We start from the raw sequence: 23759 nt of genomic DNA on the forward strand, positions 1-23759 counted from the left end.
GCATAAGAGCTACCCCAGCAGGGAGCTACCTTGGAAAATGAAACCCGCTCTTCCCTTCATGTACCTCATGGCCCCACCACCTATTTAGTAATCCCTGGGACAACCTCAGCACTTACTTGTCCAGGTAAGGACACAGGACAGCCCTAGCAGCAATACAGAGAGGTGAGCAGAGGAGCTGGAAGGGAAATTTGGGATGAGCTTGTTGGATGGGCTTTTGGGAGGGCATGAAGAAACTTCTCTTCAGAACAGTTCACTGTCTGGCTGCTTAGGCTTGCTTAGGATCCCATGTTATCCAACGGTGCCTGAGGGGAAGGCTTATGACAAGCTCCCGGACAGACCTGAAATCTCTCTCAAGCAGCAGACAGTGCCGTATGCTCTCTGGCATGCCAGTATGTATTCCCGAAACCTGGGACACATTAATATCAGCTGTGTCAAGAACAGCAGCACTCTCCTGAAAAGCATTATCAAAGACTGATCCCGATGTAACCACAGATCGATTGGCTGCCATGGTGATGTGCTGCTGTTAGGGAGAGTGTTTCCAGGAACGACACCAGAGAAAACACAAGCTTTGATTATTTGACACAAACCAGAAAAAAACAATAAATTTTTGCGCACAGCCAGGTGAGTGAGACTAACCCACATCCAGCTAAACTGCACTCAAAATTAAAGCTGTGCCATTAAGGTCTTCAAATTCAAATGAAATGTGCCTATGAGAACCTACCTACGGTGTTGTGCCATCGATTGACTGCAAACAGCCTGCTGCAAGTGACAGTCACCACGGCAGGGATGGTCAAGTGGGGCAGCGTGTTGGCTGCTACGTGTGTGACGGGGGAATTGGATGGGAACTTCAGCACCATGATGACATCCTGCTGCATCTGATCTTTAAACATGAGGGGGCTCTGTGGAAGGAAACACTGTTGAGTAGAAAGGAGAAGAGAGCAGAAGAAAACAGAAGGGATAACACAATTAGTGAGGAGGTCTGAGGGAAAAGGAGGTTAAAAAAAGAGCAGGCAAGCGTGTGCACATACAGGGAAAACAACACTACCTGTGCGTCTACACTAGTGATGGAGGAGAGCAAGATCAGAAGCTATTATTGGATCATTACACGAGGATAAGCAGAGAATAGGTATGGTAAGGGTTATCATTACAGGGCGCAAAATGACCATTAGCATTAATTAATGTACAGTAATATGCAAAATATCACAGCAGTTAATATTCATACAATCAAGATACAAGTCAAATAAGAGCATTAATCAATTAATACATCATAAATATAAACGCTATAAACTACGACAGTTGAAAAAAGAAATTTTAAGAGGGACTCAAAAACTCACAGATATTTCATTTTTCTTAATGAATTCTTTATATGAAATACAGCATTTTCAAACAGAGACAATTTAATTCTATCTAAAACATACTTATTAGGGAGTCTGTAAGAAATTATAAACCTGTTTGATGACTCTACACGACACAGTTTTTCATACATGGACAACAATACTATTATTAAGTACTGTTTTAGATGTTATTTTTTTCAACCACTGTTATAACAAATAGAATTATTTCTAGAAGTTCAAACAATTCTTCATACTTATCCATTTAAATTATTATTAAAAATATATTCTCCATATTTGAGAATATAAAATAAATATTATTTTTGTTTGACATCTACACATACTTGAAATAACACAGCTTACACTTCCAGACCAATTCCCACTTTTGCAGTGTACAACTAGACAGAGTGATTTCCTTGTAGATAGATAAAATGATTGAAACTACTGCACGTATTACTGTCGATTTATGAAACTTAAAAGAAAATATCTAGCTCTAAGCATTTAATCAAAGGCACTGAGGGGCACAGAGATCTGTCTTGTTCAGTCTGGCTATTTCATATGATTCTTTGCATGAAGCAGAGAGAAGAATGTGTTGGGAATGAGTTTTGGCATTCAAATTGAAATTTGAAATATACATTGTATTCTCCCAGGGGAACAGGCGGGAGGATTCCAGCATGATTTGAACTCCAAAACTTCAGTTTTGTCAAACAGGCATTGTTCATAAATCAGCCCCTAACAATGCAGCCTTTAAAACAAAACAAAACAAAACAACATGCTCACTGTAAGAAAAGCCTGCAGTCATACTCACAGAATTAAGAATGTAAATTTGTATTTATCAAGTGTGCGTTTATGAAGACAGGGCCTTTTTATACAATGTTAGACAGGAAAAGCCAGGACTATAGGAGGCTAAAGCTATTCAAACCTCCACCTTGCTCTGCTGGAGCGCTGTGAGCCATTGCTGCCAGGAGAAAGTACAGCTGCACGGGCAACAGAGGGCATTAAAACTGTTGCTTAATGGGTACTTTATGAGCTACAAAGGATCCTCAGGTTCAAAGGGAATGCATTCCCGGCCAGCAGTTATGTCTTACCAGGTGCATGGCAGAGCTCCGCGGTGGATGGGGCTCAATAAGCAACTGTGATGGCGTCTGTCCAAAGTTCTGTATCTGCGCCTCCATGGCCTGCGGGCAAGGGAGAGGGACTGTCATGAGTAATATGCATCAAGGAGAGAGGTCAACACACTGTGTGACAATGCAGGCATATCCCAAGTCAGCCATGAAAAAAGTCCAGAAAATTCACCCGGTGCTCTCCTCCCAGGCTGCAGACTCATCCAAGTGTTAGTATTTTGTAGACAAGCTTTGCTTCTCCTTTCAAGCATGCTTCAGTTAACCAACTAACCATTCTCATTTCCAGCAACTGGCGTTATATGTGAAAATGTTAACCTGTGAGGACATGCAGTTCAGGTCTTGAAAGCGCTTTTTTTTGCACTAAAAAACATATATACCTTAATAAAGTCCTTTGTAAGGAGGAAAGTATGAGGATCTCTAATAAAATAAGTCTCTGGGATCTTAAATGGGGGGAAAGAAAAGCAAACTGAGAAACAAAATTCATGTATAAAATATAATAACACCAAAATAGTTGCTATTTCAACAACATTAGTAGGGTAAAAAAACAAAACAAAACAAACCCAGAAACAAATCTTACCAGGCACATTCAGACTAATGTAAAAATCTTTCCAAGTTGCATACATTCACTGAGTATTTATTTCATGCTTAACTTTATTGCATTTTTTCCTGGCCTTTCAGGATTTACAGGTCTGAAATGAAAACTTAGCAATTTCAATTCATTATTCAAGACTTAAATCTACTTTCAGAATAAACCTGGAGTAATTTGATAGGGAGCAGAATACAGCTCATATTCTGAGATGCATCCCCTACTCAAACAGTTCATTAAAAATATATATATATTTAAGACATATTCTTAAAAATTTTGGCAGAATATTGCTGCTTGTAAAACTATACTGTTAAAGAACACTTCTTATTTTTCAGACAGGTACTATTTTACCTGACCTTGTAAAACTGAGAATAAAGCGTTCTTAGAAAACTAAACTGGCAGATTTTGAAATGCACTGTGCATTATGTACCTATATATACTGTACCCTGCACTACTGACCCTTAATATTTTTCTTGCAAGCTTTATGAATTTTTCATTTCCTACCACACGAGAAACATGAAAAAACACCAAAAACATGACTATCTTGGTAAATTACATTATTTCTTTCAGACATAAAATGGTAAGAAACACAATAAATACTTTGTGATACAGAAGAATCCTTTTAATCTATGTATGTTGTAATTCCTGCAAGCCAAACTGTGTTTTCCTCTGCTTCACAGCAGAGATGTAAGAACAGATATTAGAGAGAGATGTCCTAGAAGGTCACTAATGTCTACCACCTCAATGCCCTAGATTGACAGGTATATAATGGAATACCACAAACAAATATTTGCCGAAAAAGAAACTTAATGCAAATTCCAGTCAAGTGGCTGAAGGACTTTCAGCGGATCGTAGCCCTAGCACATTTGTTGCTGTAACTATCCCGGTACAGGTGATTTTTTGTTTGTTGACTGATTCAGTCTCCACGGCACATAGTGTTTCTTGGAAACTGGTGAGCATCTTGGGTTTTAACATGATTTAATGATGAATCAATTTAAAATCATAGAGCAATTTCACACAAAGTCAACGCATTTCTGTGGGCATATGTGTATGTCTATACAGCAGCTCTCTATATGTACCACACAAATGGTATCTCTTTACACACTGTGTAGATACCTTCACTCATGCAGACATTTTTTACACAGGCACATCAAATTCAATTCAAGTCAAATCAAAGGTAGTATTTCCCATTACATTCAGTACTCTAGAACTGATTTGTCTGCTGGGGAGAAGGGAAGGGAATTATACTTGTTTGTGAATTTCATTTTCAAAATGACAAAGACTAATATTAACAATATCAGGCACTGTGGTATATGCTTTCATGCAGATCTGCCAATAATATTTTCAGACAAGTAATTTCCATTTTTCTTTTTTCAAATAATTATCAAGGTTAATTTAATTTTAATTTCTGAAAGAATTCTGTGTTGAAATAAGAGTGTGAATTGTATTTGGCAGCAATACTGAACAAAACCTAGATCTTCTTCTCCCATCCTTTATAGTGATTCCTTAAATGATACTTCTGTTCTCTTGTGGGCACATTGAAATAAATTATTAAATCTTTTTTTCAGTGCAGCCCAATCCTAATTTACATGTTTACTTTCACGTTGTCCAGTCTTGGCAAATTCTGATTGTTTGGCTATAAATTCTGCACACAAACTTTGCTGGCTTTGCCTCCGAGTTCAAGTAGATTTATGATAGTAATAGAGGAAGAGAAAGAGAAGCAGAATACAATAATAAACCAGCATGAATTTTTCAGATTATGAGGAATGGACACTTAAGACATAACTGTCAAAAGCAACTGTTATTTTACAGCTCAAGATGTCCGGGTAAATACTCACTTACAGACTTTATGTGCCCATAATTTTAAAGCATTTAAGTTACTGCCAAATCCTTCTGCATCCAGAACAAATGCAGAATCGAGACCTTGATATTCAGGAAATATTGCATGTTTTTGCTGGCTTGAATTTACAAGATAACCACCTCCTCCCCACCTTGTGGATAGTAATGTTATCCTTTTCTTACAAAAATACCATTTTTAAAACTGAAAATTCTTAGAAGCGTTAAAGAAACAGAACAATGTTTCTTAAAAAGTACCTGTAATAGTCAACTACTGCACTGAGACTATAGTCTGCACAGTACCACAGCTGTGCACAGCTACAACTGGTATTCCTCTCTGGAGCTCACACCACTTAAAAAGGACAGAAAAACCTTGTCAAAACCTAACACAGAAGATAAACATAAGCATAGAGATAAAGTGACTGGCCCAAGGGTATTCCTAATGCTGCCTCCTATCAGATCACTTGACACAAAATGAAAAGCAGGTACACAACAGATTTGTGAACAATAATTTAATGCACTGGTTTGTTTAAAAAGAGAACTCTGGCTGTATCTGAAATTAATTTGAAAACCAGTAAGTGTACACTTCAGTTCTTGAACTGTAAATTATCAAACTTTAGATTTGTCTCAAATACTTCATTCTAAATAATCAACCCCTTTTCTCCCATCAGATCTTCAGTATTGTGTGCAAAGTACTACACCACTCCCCGAGACACACATTCTAGTCAAGTCAATAGAAATTTTAATAAAATAAAGTTAATTCTTGTTTCACCTTCAAACGTCCTTCGCGTAGAAAAAGCTTGGAATTCAGTGGCTGCAAGATTTAATGCTTTCAGAACAGCAAAATGGCAATTATATTAGTTTTCACTTTCTTAATAAGGTGTTGCAGAAAAGCTATTTAGTGAGCTGATTTGAGATTCCCTACTGTTTTTAATACACATAAAATGAGATTTGTACTCCAGACACTTCAGGGAGTATCAGTTAGGAAATGATCATGTATTGCAGAAAGATAAAATGGGTCTTAGTCTATTATTTGATAATTATAGGTCAGAACAAGGGGAAAAAAATCTGCAAAAATGCTGGCAATTCAATGTTTAAAATGAGTTGATCTCACACATCCTAATTTATGCAATCAAGCAAAATGCAACTTCATAGCACTTAATATTGGCTATTTAACAATAACAGAGAGATATTTATATGTTTACATACAACTTGGTCAAGAAACCAATATACCAAATCATCCAGTCTTATGAATGATACTAACCTTAGATACAATAAGCAATATCCTCAATGTATTTTGATCAGAGGAAAGAAATATTGGGTTTTAATTTTTATGCTTAAAGGCAGACTGTACATTCACAAGAATTATACAACTGGGATGTTCCTCTGCAGCCTGGAGGATCGGTCCTTAGCTTCAGCTTTCTGTGGAATGAAGAGTTCAATACATCTGCTTTGCTCGCTACGCAGTCCACTGAAGAATTTGGGATTTACTTCTCCACTCTGGTTGAAAAAAGTACAAATCTGCCATTAAATAATACAAGTAATCTTTCTTTAGGAGTAAGAACTATTTTTAGTGGTCAAAGGCAATGCCTCCAGCAGCAAGCAGTGTAACTCAACAGCAGCAAAGCTGCAGAGCAGAAGAGTTGGTCTTAGAACACAATATTTATTTTTTTTCAGTTGGAATGGATCTACAACGATCATCTAGTCCAACTGCCTAACTTCTGACTGAAAGTTAAAGCATGTTCTTAAGGCCATTGTCCAAATGCCTCTCAAACACTGACAGGCTGGGGGCATTGACCACCTCTTCAGGAATCTTGTTCCAGTGTTTGATCACCCTCTCAGTAAAGAAATGCTTCCTAATGTCAAGTCTAAATTTCCCCTGATGCAGCTTTGAACCATTTCCATGCACCCTATCACTGGATACCAGGGAGAAGAGGAAACTACCTTTGTCTTGAGGAACCCATGCTGAAACTGTACCCACTGCAGGGTTTTCCCACCAGACTGACTCCAGCATGGCCTGCAGATCCCAGCAGTGGCTGAGCTCTGCTAGCTGTGTTAGCTGCAGCTGGAACACACTGTGGCTTAGAAGACAGTTCACACACCCCAAAACTGCTCTGCAGTATGAATGAGAGCATGGCAAACAGGGATGATCGGTGGCAGATTCATTTCAGAAGCACAGACCTACACTAAAAAAAAAAAAAAATACTAGAATTAACTCGCCTGAAACAGCACAGAAGTGAAGGGTTTGTTTGCTTTTTGATGTACCATTATAAAAAGGGTAAGCCATGAAGCAGTGTATTTTTACCATACTTTTTGTCTAAAAATGTTATTTAGAAATGCAGGTAAAATGACCAAGGAAGATACTAAGGGTCCATCTTATTTGCAAACTTCCCTTTGCTGAGAGAGACGCCTGGTGCCTAGATAACAATAGAAGCATAAGGCATGAGCACTTTTACTTTGAATCATGGAGGGAAGAAATTCCTAAAACCAAACTGCATCACAGATCATAAGACAATGTCTTCATTCTTCTGTGAAGTGACCTTGTTTTATTCATCTCCACTGATTAATACCATAATCACTTAAACTTTCTAAAATATGTATTATCTAAATGCCCCTATGGTTTTGTTACCTTTCTTACATATTCAGTCTTCCTGTAACTAATTTGCATAATACTGGTGTGTTTTGTTCCTCTTGTGTACCACATTCAGGTTTTTCTACAACCCATTTGCCCCTTTGCATGGCAACTGAGTCCAATGAAGTGCGACAATCAGTAGGCATTTGAGAAACAAGCACCACACCAATAATCATCCAACTCCACCTTTCCTGAAAATGTATTTCAGTTTTGCATCCAGGTGAAGGCAGGACTCCTTTACGTGCTCTCCTGCCCGTGCAGCCAGCATGCTCAACAGCCCCCAAGCATCATCTTCTTCAGAGCAAGCATGATTGACAGCCCTTTGGTGGGTAGCATAAGCAGCTTGAAATGTTATTGTTTTGCACGAGTGGTGTGAGATACCGCATTTCTACTTGCATCTGCAGCTGTTAAGCAGCATCAATATCTTCAGGACTTTTTATAAGTTAGGTTAAGAGTATTGATTTCCATTTTATTATTGTATGTTTGGAGGAAAGAAGTGCTGTAATTTAAACAAAAGCAATGACTCAACTAGTCTGGAGGCTTCAATACAGTTAGTTATTTAATCAGGATACTCAAGGGACTGAAAGATGGGCACAGAAATGCATTTTCTCCACAGGTCACTACTTTATTAATTTAACATGGAGAAGGGGCAACCTTAAGCTCCCTCCCCGCACAGGAGGTACCTCATTGGATCCACTGTGCAATTAAATGGCTCCCCACCAGAAGACCAAAAGCTGAGAGCCAACCTCCAGCCTCCTCTCAGTCAGTCCACCCCTGAACCTCTTCCTCAACCCCCTGTGAAAGGAAAGAGTGCTAAGAAATGTGAAAGGTAAGATCTGCTAGGTTTTCTACAGGCTTGAATCACGTTGGTGAACTTATTTTTCTTAGGGAGCCCTGCCTTTTAGCTTTCACATTTACCTCATCAAGCTATTAATTGTGATACCTAGTTCTTCCCTCTTTCGTCTTTATAATGCTCCCATTCTTGCCCCTGGTAGCCCAATATGCCTTTCATGACACAAAAATATTTTAAACACTCTGTCGGCTTAAACAAGCATTTGGTTAATACATGCAAATGGGAAATGAACTCAGTACATCTCATAAACAGAGACAGAGAAGGTAGAGCAAAAATACCATCAAGATGGATATCCTGCAGCCAGGGCAGGTTTAGCTGAGAGTGTCCCTTACTCTCCTAGGCATGCTGTCATGTGCCTGAGCACAAATACTTCCTTTTCCTCTCCAACAGCCCGTTCCCCTGAAAATCGTGCGAAACCTCTTTATGCTGAAAAGGGCCGATGTCACGGAGTGAAATGGTCCTCTCCCTTCCTAACCATACCAGAAGGAAAGAAAATTTTCTATAGTTTTTCTCTTTCTTGTATCCTTCCAACTCTGTGTGGAACAAAGGAGCTTGCCACTGATATAATGAAATCCTCTCATTAAATTACACTAAAAACTACAGCAAACTCTATTATAGTCTAAAGCAAATAGCTTTAAATTCCAATTCCTCTGACAAGGTCTATGTTGTTATAGGGGTTCCTCAGGCCACGCTGCTCAGTTCATCACTTTCTTTTTATAGTTGCAATAATTTTTAAAACTGTGGGTTTTGCTCCCAGCCCATGGCAATTTCACTGCCTTTTCCTCCCTGCCGGTTGCCTGTATACAGGGCAGACAGGGAGTATCCCTTTGCTTATAGAGTGAGTGCTGTGCAAGATTCTAAATGTACGCTGGAACTGAAGAAAGTCATACATTTATTTACAGTTTTGTTTACAATGACATACAATTTTTTTTTCTCTTTCATGTAGAATAGAACAGAACAGATTATTTCAGTTGGAAGGGACTTGCAATGATCATCTAGTCCAACTGTCTGACAAACTCAGGACTGACCCAAAATTAAAGCATGTTATTAAGGGCACTGTTCAAATGTCTCTTGAACACTGACAGGCTTGGGGCATCAACCACCTCTTGAGGAAGCCTGATACAGTGTTTGACTACCTTCTCGGTAAAGAAATGCTTCCTAATGTTCAGTCTAAACTTCCCCTGGTGCAGCTTTGAACTATTCCCACATGTCCTATTACTGGTACCTGGGAGAAGAGCTCAGCACCTCCCTCTCCACCTCCACTCCTCTCAGGAAGCTGCAGAGAGCGATGAGGTCACCCGTCATATAAAGAACAATTGATTATCCTCATTTCATGCTATTACTTTCTTCAGTTGAACTATTGTATTTCCTATGTTCATGTTTGTAATAATTCTTGTCCTATACAGATTGGTAACATTTACTGAAACTCTTGTGTTCATTGATGTCATGCCAAATGAAATCATTGCTCTGTCATCATTCCCCCAAATCTGTCTTAAGTTTATAAAAGAAAATGTTGCTCTCTTTGATCATTAAGTTACTGAGTACAATACATTAGCAAAGATTTTACTGCTAAACTACTTTTGTGAGAGATGCAAATAGCATGATACAATAATTCATTAAATATATAACTTCATGCCACAAATAGTTAACGTTTTGAAACCTGGGCAATCAGGATTTTTTATTTTTAGATTACTGATAACTGCCTTGAAATAGTTTTTCCTATTGTTGTGTAATGGAGAACCTCAGAATCAAGGATTCCTCACTATCTGACAAGCAATTTTATCTTTTCTGAAGAAATTCCCTCCTTCATTTTAAAACAAGAATTTTTGTTGTTGTTTTAGGATGATAAATATTTAAGGTGACTGACTGAAATAATTTCTCATCACCTAAACTCCACCTATATAAGGAAATACTTCCATATCCTGTTTTCATTATTCAGACACCAACACTTATGGTTACATTCAAAAGGCTACATGGACAAAAGCTCTATGTGATTTGTTGGGTGAGAGGCCAATCTAGATGATCTTTCCCATCTGGTGTTTAGGTCTAGGGAACAAGCTTCTCTTTGACATCTTGATTCTGCAATGCAAATTACTAAAATGTACACCTGCAACATAGAATTTCCCTGTTGATACTACTCTTTTGTATTACTCCCTTATGTGATGGTACTCAAAGCATCACAACATGCAGAATTGCAGATGTGTCCTAGCTAGTATGTGCAAACCAAACCAAACCAGTTCTGTTGCCTCAATATGCCTCCCATTGCATAAATCCTGTTACTGAGAGAGAATCCTTGCTCAGGTCTTAGCAAGAACTTGCTCAGAACATCATCTTCTATTCTGGCCAAACTCTTTCTTTCTTTCTTCCCGAGTTTGTGTTGTCAGTTTCAAGTTCCAAGAAATTCAGGTTCCTGTTAATTCCAAAACTCCTCTTGAAGCTAACCCTGCTCGCAACTTTCCATTTCACTTTTTTTTTTTTTTTTTTTTTTTAAATCTATCATGACAGTCTTAGGTTTGTCATACCTCTTATTTCTTGACACTCCTGCTCAGGAGTTTTTGCTTTTAAGCAAAGTGTTTCCTTTCCTCTCCCCGACGTCATCCTTTAACTAATTATTTTTTTTTTTTTTTTTAATATGAAATACTAGCCAGGATGCTGAGAAGTTATGTTATTAGATCTTTGAGATTTTTTTTTTTTGAAACAGAGCAAACTTATGACACAAACATTCTTTTCTGAAAAGGCTCCTCAGATTCCAAGCACATTATCTCCAGTAACAGAAAGTTATTTCAAGGCTTTTCTGAAAGAGATAAAATTGTTTACATTTCCTTGAATAAGAAATAAAAAAATCCTCTGAATTTTTACATGTAGCTTCACTTCTGACTGAACCACTACAGATTTTCAAAGTCTACAAAAAAGGAAGTGAAGGAATAAAAAAATTATATGAAAACTGTCATTAGCATCCCATAGTTGGCAGTCACTAAAATTTACAGGCATTTTAAAAAAACACTGCTGCTGTCTGGGACACTGCAATTGTTTCCACATGTGAAAAGCAGTGAGTAACAGCCAGAAAGCCTGAATTTCCAGTTGTACTAGTCTTAAAATTGCCAGTAGTATTTTTTTTAAAAACACCATCAACTGCATTTAGAAACCTGCTAAATTTTACAAGTCAAAAGTACTTAAAATAGTCTTTTTTGTTTAGAAATGCCTAACTAGATTCTATTATGCAATATTTCAATGAAATCACAATGAAAAAAGAAGTCCCAAAGGTCAGGACTAAAAAAATCCCATAAAGCTCTGGGAAGGCTGCAAACATCATTTCTTTGCATTAACAACCATACCAAGATCTCTCTGTTCCTATGGTAATTCCTTCACTCCTACAAGGCTCCCAAGGACTGCCTTCGTAACCCTTTCCCTTCCTCCTCCTCCTTTATGTCAAGAACTTCAAATGTCCTTTCTGTCCTTTCCCCTTCTTCATTGTTCACCTGGTTTCTCATGCTCCCACTGCACCTTGGCCTCTCCCTCCTTCAAGAAGACAGGAGCTGTTTAAAAGCCCATCTTCCTAACAGTGCCATTTCCCCTCCTTCAACTCTCATCAGACATGAAGAGAAGCTGCCTACCCTGACCAGTGCAGTTAAACACTACAGCACATGCAGGGCTTCACTCTGGGTAAAAATTAAAGGTACTTTTGGTTTTCCTGTCATTTAAAAAGAATTAAAATAATAATTAAACCCACACGTCACTTATTCATCAGCATTTATACTAACCAGAATGCTGAAAAACAGACACTAGCTACTCTGTTGCAATGAGGACAGTGGTATGATTGTACCTTTGTATTCTTACGTTAATTGAGCTCCAGATATTTTCCAGGAGTAGAAACACTACAAAACAGAGAAAGTACTTGTGAAAAATCTCTTGTTACTTTTCTTCTCCATTGAGGCAGAAGAAAGAAGAAACTTCTACTGTTCATCAAGATCTCCAGGGGAAAGAGACATAGAACAATCTCTATTCTAGACAAAATAGCAAAACTGAGCATCTCTGTCCTTATTCCACAGCCTGGTCTGGAAAACAGAAGCAGTCAACTTGACCTCTACTCACAGCTCTCAACAGGCCAATGCGTCAAGCGAAAAAAGCAGTAGTGTTTGTGAGGAAACTGGGGGAGTGACTACTTCTGAAGGACTTTCAAGCTGGGAGACCAAATGGCTCCTGACTTCTGCTAGCCAGGAAAGGTCGCACAAATAGAAAGAGCCTGGCTTTGCTGGTACCCGCACAGCCACTGTAAGAAAAGGAAAAACTAACGCAGATGAGAATAAAATACAAGTACCTTAGACTTGTTAAGTGCTTTGGGGAGTAACTGGGAGTGGAGCCAAGGATGTAGCATTGGGCTGCTTCCCATGGTTTTCAGGGTGATGTCATCTGAATAGTGCACTGCCTCTTACACACAAGGAAATTTTACTCCGTGTCATCAGAAGGGAGAATTTGTTGGGGACGACAACAAGTTTTTAATACTATTTACTAGCTCCTCTTTCTTTTGGTTTTGTTTAAGACACCATGTATGTTTTTAATTGTCAGTTCTAAGAGCATAGAGGCCTTTAAGCATAGGCATTCTATCCATACAAATGCAACAGTAATATCAGCAGGAGGTTTCATTGAAACTTTGAAACTTCATCCACTCCCTTCTAATTTTTTTTTTCCTTCATGACTAAGAGCTTTCATAGTGCATATTTTCAGCTGGTTTCAAATATGCTTTTTATTTTAAAAGCTAAATTGTGAGCTTTAAAAATTCAGTTAGACTTGTTAAAATCAACAATAAAAGTAAAGTTTCTGTATGATGTGTTTATTTTGGGAGGAAATGATTTTTTAAAGAACAAAAATTTTTAAATTCCCCCACCTTTCATTATTTTTCTGTCCATCAACTGAATTTATTCTTTTTTTTTTAAGAAAAATATCTTGTTTCCTTACTCTCCCATTGCATTTCCCTCCCTAATACTGTCCTCTTTCTGTCTTAGGAAATGCTCATACATTTGCATTGTATTCTGTAAAACTATTACATATTCATACCTTTTGTATAACTTTATGACAAAGTTGGCAATATAACAGATAAAACATGGAATGTTAACATTTAGGATAGTATTTAATTTCTTTGACTTGGTGTAAATTACGTGCAACTGGGTTTGGTTGTAGGAGGTGTAGTAAACTGACTCTGGATTGCAATCTATAGAGGGTAGGTGCTGAGGACATCTACTGAGCACATTTTGTCAACCTGTTGATGTTAGCCTACGTAACTCAGCAAAGGACTGACCCTTCAGACAGAGAGGCTTCAACAATTAAGAGCTCCAAAGAGCTAAACTAAGTGTCATGAAAACTTTCCACCCATAACGTAGAAATTAAAAAACCCCTACATTAACCATTAGTCAAAAATTTAAAAGTTACTAAAACAATCCTGATTTTTTTAAAAAAGATGCAATGACTTATGATGGAAGCTAATGTAATCATGAGGTACAGACAAAACAGCAATGACTGACAAAATGGTTGCAATCATGCAATGCTTACAGCCATGACCGTAACAGAACCCAGCAGAATACAAGATACGGATTGAAAAGTCCCAGTTTTTCTATCTGCCCTTGGCGTACATTCTTCTAACAATGCATTTTTACAGTGTTTGCCCAGTCTAGTTTGAAATGACCCATTTAATGAGTCTTCTACAGTTTCTCTAATAAGATTTGTACAGTCAAATTGCAGCCTATAGACCATTGGAAACTTCTGCCACTAAGCCTGAACTTTCCCATCTGAATTTGATCCTGTAACTGCTAGTTAATCTGGCATCAGACCAAGTAATATCCCTATCTCCATTGGCATGAGCAGCTCTCCATATTCCTAACTTTCTGCTACATGTCCCCTTTCACTCTGTTATATTCTATCAGGCTCTTGAAATCATAAATCAGTCTCCTCTGTACTCTCATCACTCAGATGCTCTTCTCTGAACTCTCTCAAATCATTCTGGTAAGGCAGCATGGAGAACAGCACACCATGCTCGCAAAGAAGTTCAACCAAAACAGGAGTTAGTGACTGTTCATACCCCATGGCAATTTGGCCAGTAGTTGACAAGAATAAGCAGGTAGTCATTTGAACTACTGGGACACCGACATCTTTTGATGTAGAAGCGAATAAATGAAGGCATAGGATCAAGTCTAGAGAATATCATTGTCATGAAAATAAACATTATTAATAGCTCAACTAATGAGTCTTTACTGTCAGAAGGATAACTTACACATTTCAGAAAGCCAATACACAGAACACACATCATATTTATTTCTACTTATTTTACAATTAAGAACTTCCCCTGTAGAAAAAACACAGGAGAAAATGAGGAAAACAGGGAAACAAACAACAGAACAGGCCTTGTGAAAGCTTGCTGTAATAAAAGAGGAAAGGGTACTTAATCATTAAAGAATGCATTTTAGCTGTGACTTTTTCTTCTGTTTTATTATTGAAATAAAACATGATCACTGAAGACATTTTTTTAATGCTTGGAAAGCAGAACAGACTCAGTAAACCATAGCATGCATATTTTGTTCTTGTTTTATAAATATAAACCTACAAAATTAGAAGTGTGACTCAAAATTAAAAGTGCGACTTCATGTTCTACTCCTGCTTTGTCAACAAAAAAGCAAAACTCATACCTAAAATATTTCCTTGTTAATGAAATAAAACTTAAAAAGTTAAGAATGTGGTAATAAAAAAATAGTGGTTTTCTTTTTTGTCTGAATGGAAAGTAAATGCTGGCTTATCTCTTCGCTCTCAGCTTCATCTTTGTATTGCAAATCATCTGCCTTGTTCCCACCTTAAGAAGGTGCTCTGAGATTTGCAAAGCACATACTTTTCAGTACAAATTGTGGTTATGAGGTTCCAACCACCTGCCAGCCTCCAGTTTGTCCACTGCAGGACACAAGAACTATCCCAGAGAACAGGCAAACCTACAGAAATAACAGCTGAAAAAGGACTGACAAGGAAGTAGGTAAAACATACATACTGAAAGGTGTCACATATAGTATTCATGAAGCTTCAGTGCATATTAGAATTTCAGTTTTGGAAACAGGTTATAGTGTTATGTTTAAAATAAATGTTCTCAGTTATTTTCAGGGTTTAGCTTATAAAGAAATAATTCTGTTTGGATTATTTCCCAGAACACATTCTTCAAAACTTCACTTTGTTCTTGACATAAATTGAAAACAATAATATAGATATACTGTATACAGGCTTCAAAATGGCATTAAAGAGGCACATTATCAATATGTTTAAAACATTTAGAAAGCTCAGCTTTGCATCTTTCTAAGTGAATGACTAGATACTTAGACTGAGTAATATCTGTTTCAATAAACTGCTGTGTGTGAAATGTTTTGAATAATAGTTAATTTATGCTGAGGTAATGACAGCGTAATATAACTGAAATCTGTGCTAATAGGAAAAAAGAAGCCCCTTCCAGCTATTTCTGTTACAATCAGCCGCAGTAATTTTCACCCTATCTCTCTCTCACATAAAAAATTACTTTAAAGTGTATGGTGAAATGCTTGTTGCTAGTTTTAAAAGTCAATTAATTGGTACCTGCCATCCATATGGAGAAAAACAAAATAACCAGACAATAAAGAAAAAATTTTCATGTACAAGACCTATATTTTATATATTTCTGCAATAAAAGAGAGCAATTGTAGTTAATGATGTTCTTTTTCTATCAGCAAAACATTACACCCAGTTTGAGTAGGACTCCAGCACGTTCTGACAAAAATGCACATGAAATTTCTAATGTAGGTGAGAAATGGCCAAACAATTTATTCCAAATAATTGAGTGAAGTAGACTGAGACATTTTTCTGGGCTATGAGTTATTTACAAACTCACCTTTGTATTCCTTTGATGAATTAATTATCTGAAATATTTATCACATAGGTTGGCTGAAGTCTCATCAGCTAAGTAAGTTATTGGCAGTTCTTCTGTTCGAATGTTCAATGTATGGTCGGTGATGTACATTGAGTGGTAGTGCTTAGCTCTGTCTGGATACTGAGCTTTTTAATCACAACTACAATGAATAATAAGCAAGTCTCAAACCTTCTAATATGCCATTTTGGACCCAAAAAACCCCCAAAAATACCCACCTGTATGCCACAATTTGGTTTGGTTCCAGGAATTGTATATTTTCTTGACTATGAAAGATTCTGAATTCCCATAAACATAACGGCACGACCCAGGAATGGTCATGAGCACAGATTCACTAAAATACTGACTACTGATCATCTCTAGCACATCCATTAACTGGAGACATCATGATCAATCTAGAGTTAGATTAATACAATCTACAGTTAGATTAATAGATTAAAATTGTTTTGAGCAATGGTAAAAGGTTGTTTTTAATTTGGAATCCTATGGATCAGATTATGATTTCTGACTCCTTGTCATAAATGGCTCGTGTTACTTAGAGTAGGTGCTCCCGAAAAGTTATTTTCATAGTAAAATTGGATGCATAGCTAAAGTGTTTCAGTAAAACACCTTCTGAAAGCCCTTTGCCTTGAAGAAGAAACAAGGAAAAGAGCACACATTAATTTCAAAATAAAAGCATATACACTGGGCAATTACTGCATGGTAACTGACCTCATGCAAATTACACTAATTCCTTACTGAATATTCTGACTTAAGGTGTTTGCTTATGTATTCAGCGCCTCCTGCAGTAATCTTTACCTACAGAAATAAATATCTTACTTTCAAAAAATCCCTGTGGTTTTCTTCTTGATCTACAGCAAGCTATCAGAGAAAGTGACAGCAAGTAAAAACTCTTCCTTTCCCATTTACAGAGGATGACACCGAGCTCTGAAATTCATTGGAAAGATATGAAAATCATTATATGCACAGGTGCTCGCAGAGTGAAACAAAAAAAATAAATTAGTTTTCTGTTGATAATATCTTAATGCATACAAACCAGAGTTACAGACAAAAAAATACTATAAAATAATCAAGGTGATTTTCCCCAAACCAATATAAATTTGGAGGAAAAAATCCCTGGTTTTAAGTCTGGGAAATACAGTATTCAGGAGTGAAGGAGACGTAGACTCCTCCACAAAAATCAACAGGATGCAAGTACACATTTCTTAGAGAAGAACAGAAGCCTCGGCATCGATGACAATTTCTACTTTGATAACCGCTTTCATTTGAATAACTGTTCTTGCTATACAGACTCCTTCAATTAACTTCGAAAAAAAGGGGATATTGATACTACTTGCAGCTTCCTACTTGTTTCATCACTATCCGTATTCATGCCTAAGCAGGACTGCTCCTAGGAAGGAAGTGATGACCATCCCTTGTATGGAGGCAATTAAGCACAACTGAACATGTAAGTGGCCAGTGCTGTGGGTACAATTCAATCAAGCAGATCCATAGGGGTGGGTTTGATATTCTTGTCACATCAAAGAAACGGCGCCCAGAAGAAAAAGATCTAACAAGTTAAAAATGAAATCAGAATAAATAATAACTCCGAGCGCAAGCAAGAACAAGCACATGGCTGCAAGAGCTGGTGTTACCTTGAAAGCGTTATATAGTGCTATTAGAATAGCGTGTTAATTTTTTCCTCATAAATTTGCCAGGTTCAGCCACCAGGGAAAGGCTAGCATTCCAGCTCCCTTTGTTAAAGACATATCTATCTTGCTGAGTCTTGACAGCCCTATCATGTCAGCCCTCTGTAGTAGCAAAGAGTGTTTCAGCAAGGAGGGGGGGGGGAAAGGAAAGGAGAAAAAAAAAAAAAAGAAGTGAAAACTGATGTGATCTACTCTGCTTCCTGTGGGCATATTTCACTATAGCAGATCCAGAGGGATGCTTTGTTATTCCTGTCAGATCAAAGAAAGAGATAACAGAAGAAAATATAAGAGGAAAAATAAAACCCAGAAATGAGGGTAACTGAAAAGCTTTGCAAGACTACTGCATCATTATGACTTTTCAAATTATTTAAATATGCTAAACATCAAGTCACCACCAAAGAAATAAATATTGCATAGGCCATATGCTCTGTTAGCTGCCAGCAAAACTGTCCTACTAGGATTAGTTTACAGGCGCAGCAACTGCCTGTCAAACACTAGCAATTTTAATCATTTTTCAATTTGCTGTGTGAGTTGCGAGTATGCTCAGGTATTTTGACAGGTGGCTGCTCAGAACAAATATCTGAGCCCAGTAGCTTCAAACTGCCTTGCTTTCCTATGCCCTTGCAATTCCTGTTGGATTGGGGGGGTGCAAGTGTTTGGTGAAGATGCAGGAAAGGCACTGCACTGCTAAGCTCTATTTACAACTTACACAGAACACAGGGATGACAAAAAGTTAGCCTCAAGTCTAAAGCAAACCCATAGCTGTGTAATACAATGTTTCACTTGATTTTTCAAAACACATCACAATTCTAATCACAAGCAAGTTGAATGCCTAAAAAAAAGTAAATAGAGATCCGGCTATGATTTTAAACAAACAGAAAAACTGAAATAGTACTTTTCTGCATACTAAGTGTGCTTTCAGTACTATATGTCATTAATCTATTGGGCATTAACTGTCCACTTAATTATTTTGTGTTTCATCCGCAAGGTAGTACTGAAAATAATTTTAGCTCTTCTTTTGCATTTTCTAATGAAGAGTGTAACTGTGCTGTTCCCTTCCAGCCACAACACTTTGCGTCATACAGAAAAAAGTTCCTGACTTCAAAAAAACATAACCCCATTGATTTTTGAGTGTCCAGATTTCCAGGTGTCTGAGAAAAAATGGGGCTCCTAAAATCTATAGACATTCTGGGAGAAGCCAGGGGAGGAACTGTATTTTCCTAAAAAAGTGAACCAATAACACCAAAGCACCATAAATAAACTACATTTCTGATACTGTTCTTTATACATTAGCATTCTCAGCATCAACCCCCTGAAGTCAGCCAAATCTGTCCAGTGGAAAGGATTTAGATTATGATGTAAACTAACAGTAAAGACAATTCCAAATAACAGCTAATGTCCAATATAACTACTGTTTACATATTAAAAAGAGATACAGGCTTTGTACCGGGAATGTTCTGTCATGTTTCTCCACAGGAGAAGACTGTCATGGTAAAGTTCATTATCAATTACTGCTTTACAAGTACAAGATGAGTTAAGCTGTCATAATTTTCTCAGCCAGAGATCCTGTGCTGTCAAAAAATGTCAATTTCTAATCTGACAAAAGAAAGAAAATTATCTGTTATTCTGACCTCTAATTTCTTGACATTTTAATGCTGTAATTGCTGTGGTTAGTGCTGCAATCATGATTTCACCTGTCAAGTAAGAATGAATCAATATCCTTAAGCTGTTTTTCAAGTTTTGGCTTTCACCTCACGGCTTTTACTTTAGAAAAGGAAAAATTTACAAATAGGATACAAAAAGTTGCAATTAAAAATAATTTGGGGCTTGAAAAATATTTTGTTACACATTTTTTCCTCCTCCTTATTACAAAATGAGAAGAGTTTTGCAATGTGCAGAATAAGAGACCATTAGAACGGATAAAAATGGAGAACTTTCTAATTTTTAATCATAAAAGATCTGAACAACAAAATTCAATTTTATACATTCTGTGGAGCATTTAATTCAGGATTTTCATGTTGCCTAAATTATAGCGATCAAGTATTTTTCGTGTTATCAGCAAAACACAATGTTGTTTGAAAAAATCAAAATCAGTATGTTTAAATGAAATCAGTATATTTTACCCATCCAATGCAGACACTAAGTTGTCAAAGAGTTATTACAGGGGCAGGCATATGTAATTTTTAGATTTCTAAAGCCTATGAACTTAACGCTATCCCAGCATTCTGGTTTCACTCATTGTGAATTTGCAAAACAGAGATGAAGCAACCCAGACTGAGAGTCTTCTACTAAACAGGTCCAAACAGAACAAAAGCACCGGATGGCCATTTTTCCAGTGTTAAACAGTAAAGAGTTCTTAGAGGGCTCCCCCATGCATGTGAGAAAAATGTAAGGAATGGCAGAGATTAGTTATCCCACCACTGAAAATGTTTTTGCTCCAGCTAAAAGGCTACTGAAGTGGCTCCTTTACCACTCTTCACAGAGTGCTAAGAACATACTTCTCGGTGGTTGAGTGAGGTGTCAAGGGTGAACATGAAAAAGCCAGGGCATAGCATGAACAGGTCACAGGGATCTGCCTTTTTAAATGATGTTTGCCAATCAGCTCAGACCTAGTTGGGAGGGGTTTTTAATTTGGAGCCTTATTTCACTGGATGGGTTCTGCTGGGACTGGGCTTGATATGGAATTAGTTACGGCCACAGCTGAGGAGGCTCCTGCCATATCTGAGCCCACTGGTCTGATAATGGCTGCTGCCAATAAGGTTGTATTGATTGGCTTATTTTACAGCCATTTATTGAGAACATTCACCATCCTCTGTGCGACAGAACAAAAATGTCTCCATTTATTTAGAAAATAAACATCCAGAGCATTTGGATGCCGAGATGCATTATCCTGGATAACTGCAAAGCTCAATTAATTTTAAATTTCAGCGTTTCTCAGTTAAGGTGCCAGACACTACCACTTGCCACTGAGAAACATACTAAACAATTGTTACTACTCTAAAAGGTGCTAGTGTTCCTATCCTTACATTTCTGTATTTGTAAGTGGTCTTCAGAGGCTTTTACAAGATCTTTTTGCTTTTAATTTATTTTCTGGAGTATCTAGTAAAAGGCAGAAGTAAAAACCAAACAAACAAACAAACGAAAAAAACCACCAATGAATATAGAAAATATATACTTGTTAACACAAACATGACATCCAAATACCCGATTTACTAGATCATCAAGATGTCAAATGTTTTATTACCGGCCAGAGAATGTTTGCTAGTTTCAAAAATAGAGCTCAGGGAAACAGAAGGCAGCTCTAAATCTATATATATTTAAACGTGTATTGTAATTTCTGATTAAAAATGAACAAAAAGTATTTTTTAACCTTTTTATGACAATGTCTGAGATCTCTCAGAAAAGAAAGCATACTATTTTTAAATGTATGCACACAACTTTACGTATCTATATCTAACAAAAATTAGGAGGATTTATTTTTTCTAGACATGTTGTCTTCTCATTGCTAACAATGAATTTTATTTACTAATTTAACTCACGGCAATGAACATTAAGCTGTGCTTTTAGAAGTTTACATGGTGTAAACAGCCTAAAACCAGGTTTGTGTGCTACTGGCTGACAGGGCATGGGCTACACGTACAAGTGAGTGAACAAAAACATCTCCGTGAATTTCCTGAAATTTCTGACGACAAGGTATGCATGTAAGTAGAGCCACAGGAGAGCTGAAGTCTCATCATGTCATAACATGTTAAATAAGGTGCACAGACAGACAGATAGACCTCAATCCTACAAGCTGCTCTGTGGGAGCAGACCCTTAAAGTCAAGGCATAGGAGTCTGCCCATGCAAATCAGGACCTTAAGCCATGCAAATCCCTTGTATTCATGGCGCTTGACACCTGTTTAAAAAGTATCCCTGCTTAGTATCTCCAGTTTTGCACCTTACTGACTCTTCTTGCGCTCACAGGTTTAAATCCAGAAATCCATTATGTACATGTTAATTTAAGTATTTGAGGCAGTGGGATCAAAGCAATTCTGGCCATTCTTGAAACTAAGCAAATACTAACTGTTTACAAAACAAAAAAGCTTTGCAGTGCATGGTGTTAAAATCCAGCTCTAGGAAGCCAGGAGTCTGAATGTTCTTTCTTTAGTTCTGCTCCTGAAAAACCACCAAACGTAACAAGATGCAATAACCACTACTAAAAACAACATGCCAAAACCCAATTATTTAGCTGAATATAAATGCTTTCTAGAATTGATTTCCTTATGAAATCTGTAGATTTCTGTTTCCAAGATTGGAAAACAAACAAACAAACAAAAAAACATCGCCTGGCAATGTATAAATTATTACTGTTTTGCATACAGCAGATGGCAGCTATCTGGGGGAATGGAAGATTGTGTCTACAGCTTCATCACAGCGGTACTCATCTAGCAGCTGTTGCTTTTTCACACTTTTCACCAAATTTCAATTGTTTTAGCCAACGAATGGATGATATTAGAAAATGGTCATTCACGTTAATAGTCTTACTAAAAACAAATACAGTCACTGGAAGGAAATGTATCAGGATAGCTAGTTGTTGGGGTTTTTTTATTCACTAATAAATTTTAAATGCTCACTTGCATATATATACGTGTGCATGTGCATATATTCAACATACACATACAAAGACACAAATACTTGAATGCACAAATAGCAAACATTTTCTATTTTGGTAACAGTTTCATTACTTTTGTTTAATCAAGTATAATCTGAATAATTGCTACTATCCCTCTAGTAAACATATCCTTTTTCAGATACGTACTCTCAGCAACATTATGTGACTGAATAGGTTAGATATTTTTTCCCTATGACTATGACGTGGGTTTTTCTTTCGGCTTTTCAGTTCTACTACATGAACTATAAAATAACTGACCATTAAATATATTAGTAACTTCACGCAAACAAAATACTTCAGGGCATTCATTTTGTTGCCAGTTAATAGTTGCCTCTGAAGTCACCTAGGGCCTAAGTTCTGAATCAAGTCACACACAACAATTTTCTCCAACAGTGAAAGATGGGAAAAGTACCATTTCTTGCGAGATGACAGCATTTTTAGAATGAAATTGCAGTAAACACCTACCTCCCTGAGGACAGGATCAGTGATACTGTCCAGGTTCACAGAGCCTTCATATGTTAGGTAGTGGAAAACGTTGAGTGCACGTACTGCTTCTGGTCCTCGTTGCTTGTAGCCAAATATAAGGTCAATCCACTGATGAAGTTGACATGATACAAACTCGCTTTCCAGGGCCTGCAAGTGACATTCAGAGTTAGGAAGTAAATTCCATCTTGCAATTTCATGCTTAAATTACATCCTACCTTTTCCAACTGAGGAAACATAATGGGTATCATTACATTTCCTGTTTGGGCTTGATATATTTGAAATCTTTCAAACATAAAAAACCAGAACTAATTATATAGAAAGAAACACTAAAAAGATATTCTTCCCTTCAACTCTATGTCATGCTAATTCTCTTTCCAGGTACTGGGTTTCTCTAGCTGCAAGGGTTTTAATTATTAATTTGGGGGCTTGTCAAGAAGTTTGGTAATTTGTCAAGAAAAACTGATGAAAATGGGAAAACAATTTCAAAACCTCAATCTTCCAGCTCATTTCCAACTATTACTAATTAGTCTTAAATCAAAAACGGAAACTTGAGGATTAAAAAGCTGTATCAGCAAAATGAGGTTCTGAATTCCAAATGTAAGTTGTGACTGATTTCTCAAAGAAGAAAAGCATTTTTTAACACT

The 23759-nt window shown here is 37.2% G+C and overlaps 1 protein-coding gene across 3 annotated transcripts in view; it reads right to left on the reverse strand.

Annotated features, from left to right (window-relative positions):
• NBEA (neurobeachin) overlaps positions 1-23759 on the reverse strand; it is a 509659-nt gene that overhangs the window by 24869 nt on the left and 461031 nt on the right. For 2 of the 3 annotated variants that reach the window (XM_055802616.1, XM_005241160.4), the window contains 3 exons: positions 23095-23262; positions 2420-2509; positions 722-914 (listed from right to left, as the gene is read on the reverse strand). In XM_055802616.1, the coding sequence (XP_055658591.1) occupies positions 722-914; positions 2420-2509; positions 23095-23262 (451 nt within the window). The remainder of the gene's footprint in view (positions 1-721; positions 915-2419; positions 2510-23094; positions 23263-23759) is intronic. The other variant, XM_027792046.2, reaches the window with a different exon arrangement.

Source organism: Falco peregrinus, chromosome 4 (assembly GCF_023634155.1).
Source record: "Falco peregrinus isolate bFalPer1 chromosome 4, bFalPer1.pri, whole genome shotgun sequence".
Taxonomy (NCBI): Eukaryota; Metazoa; Chordata; class Aves; order Falconiformes; family Falconidae; genus Falco; species Falco peregrinus.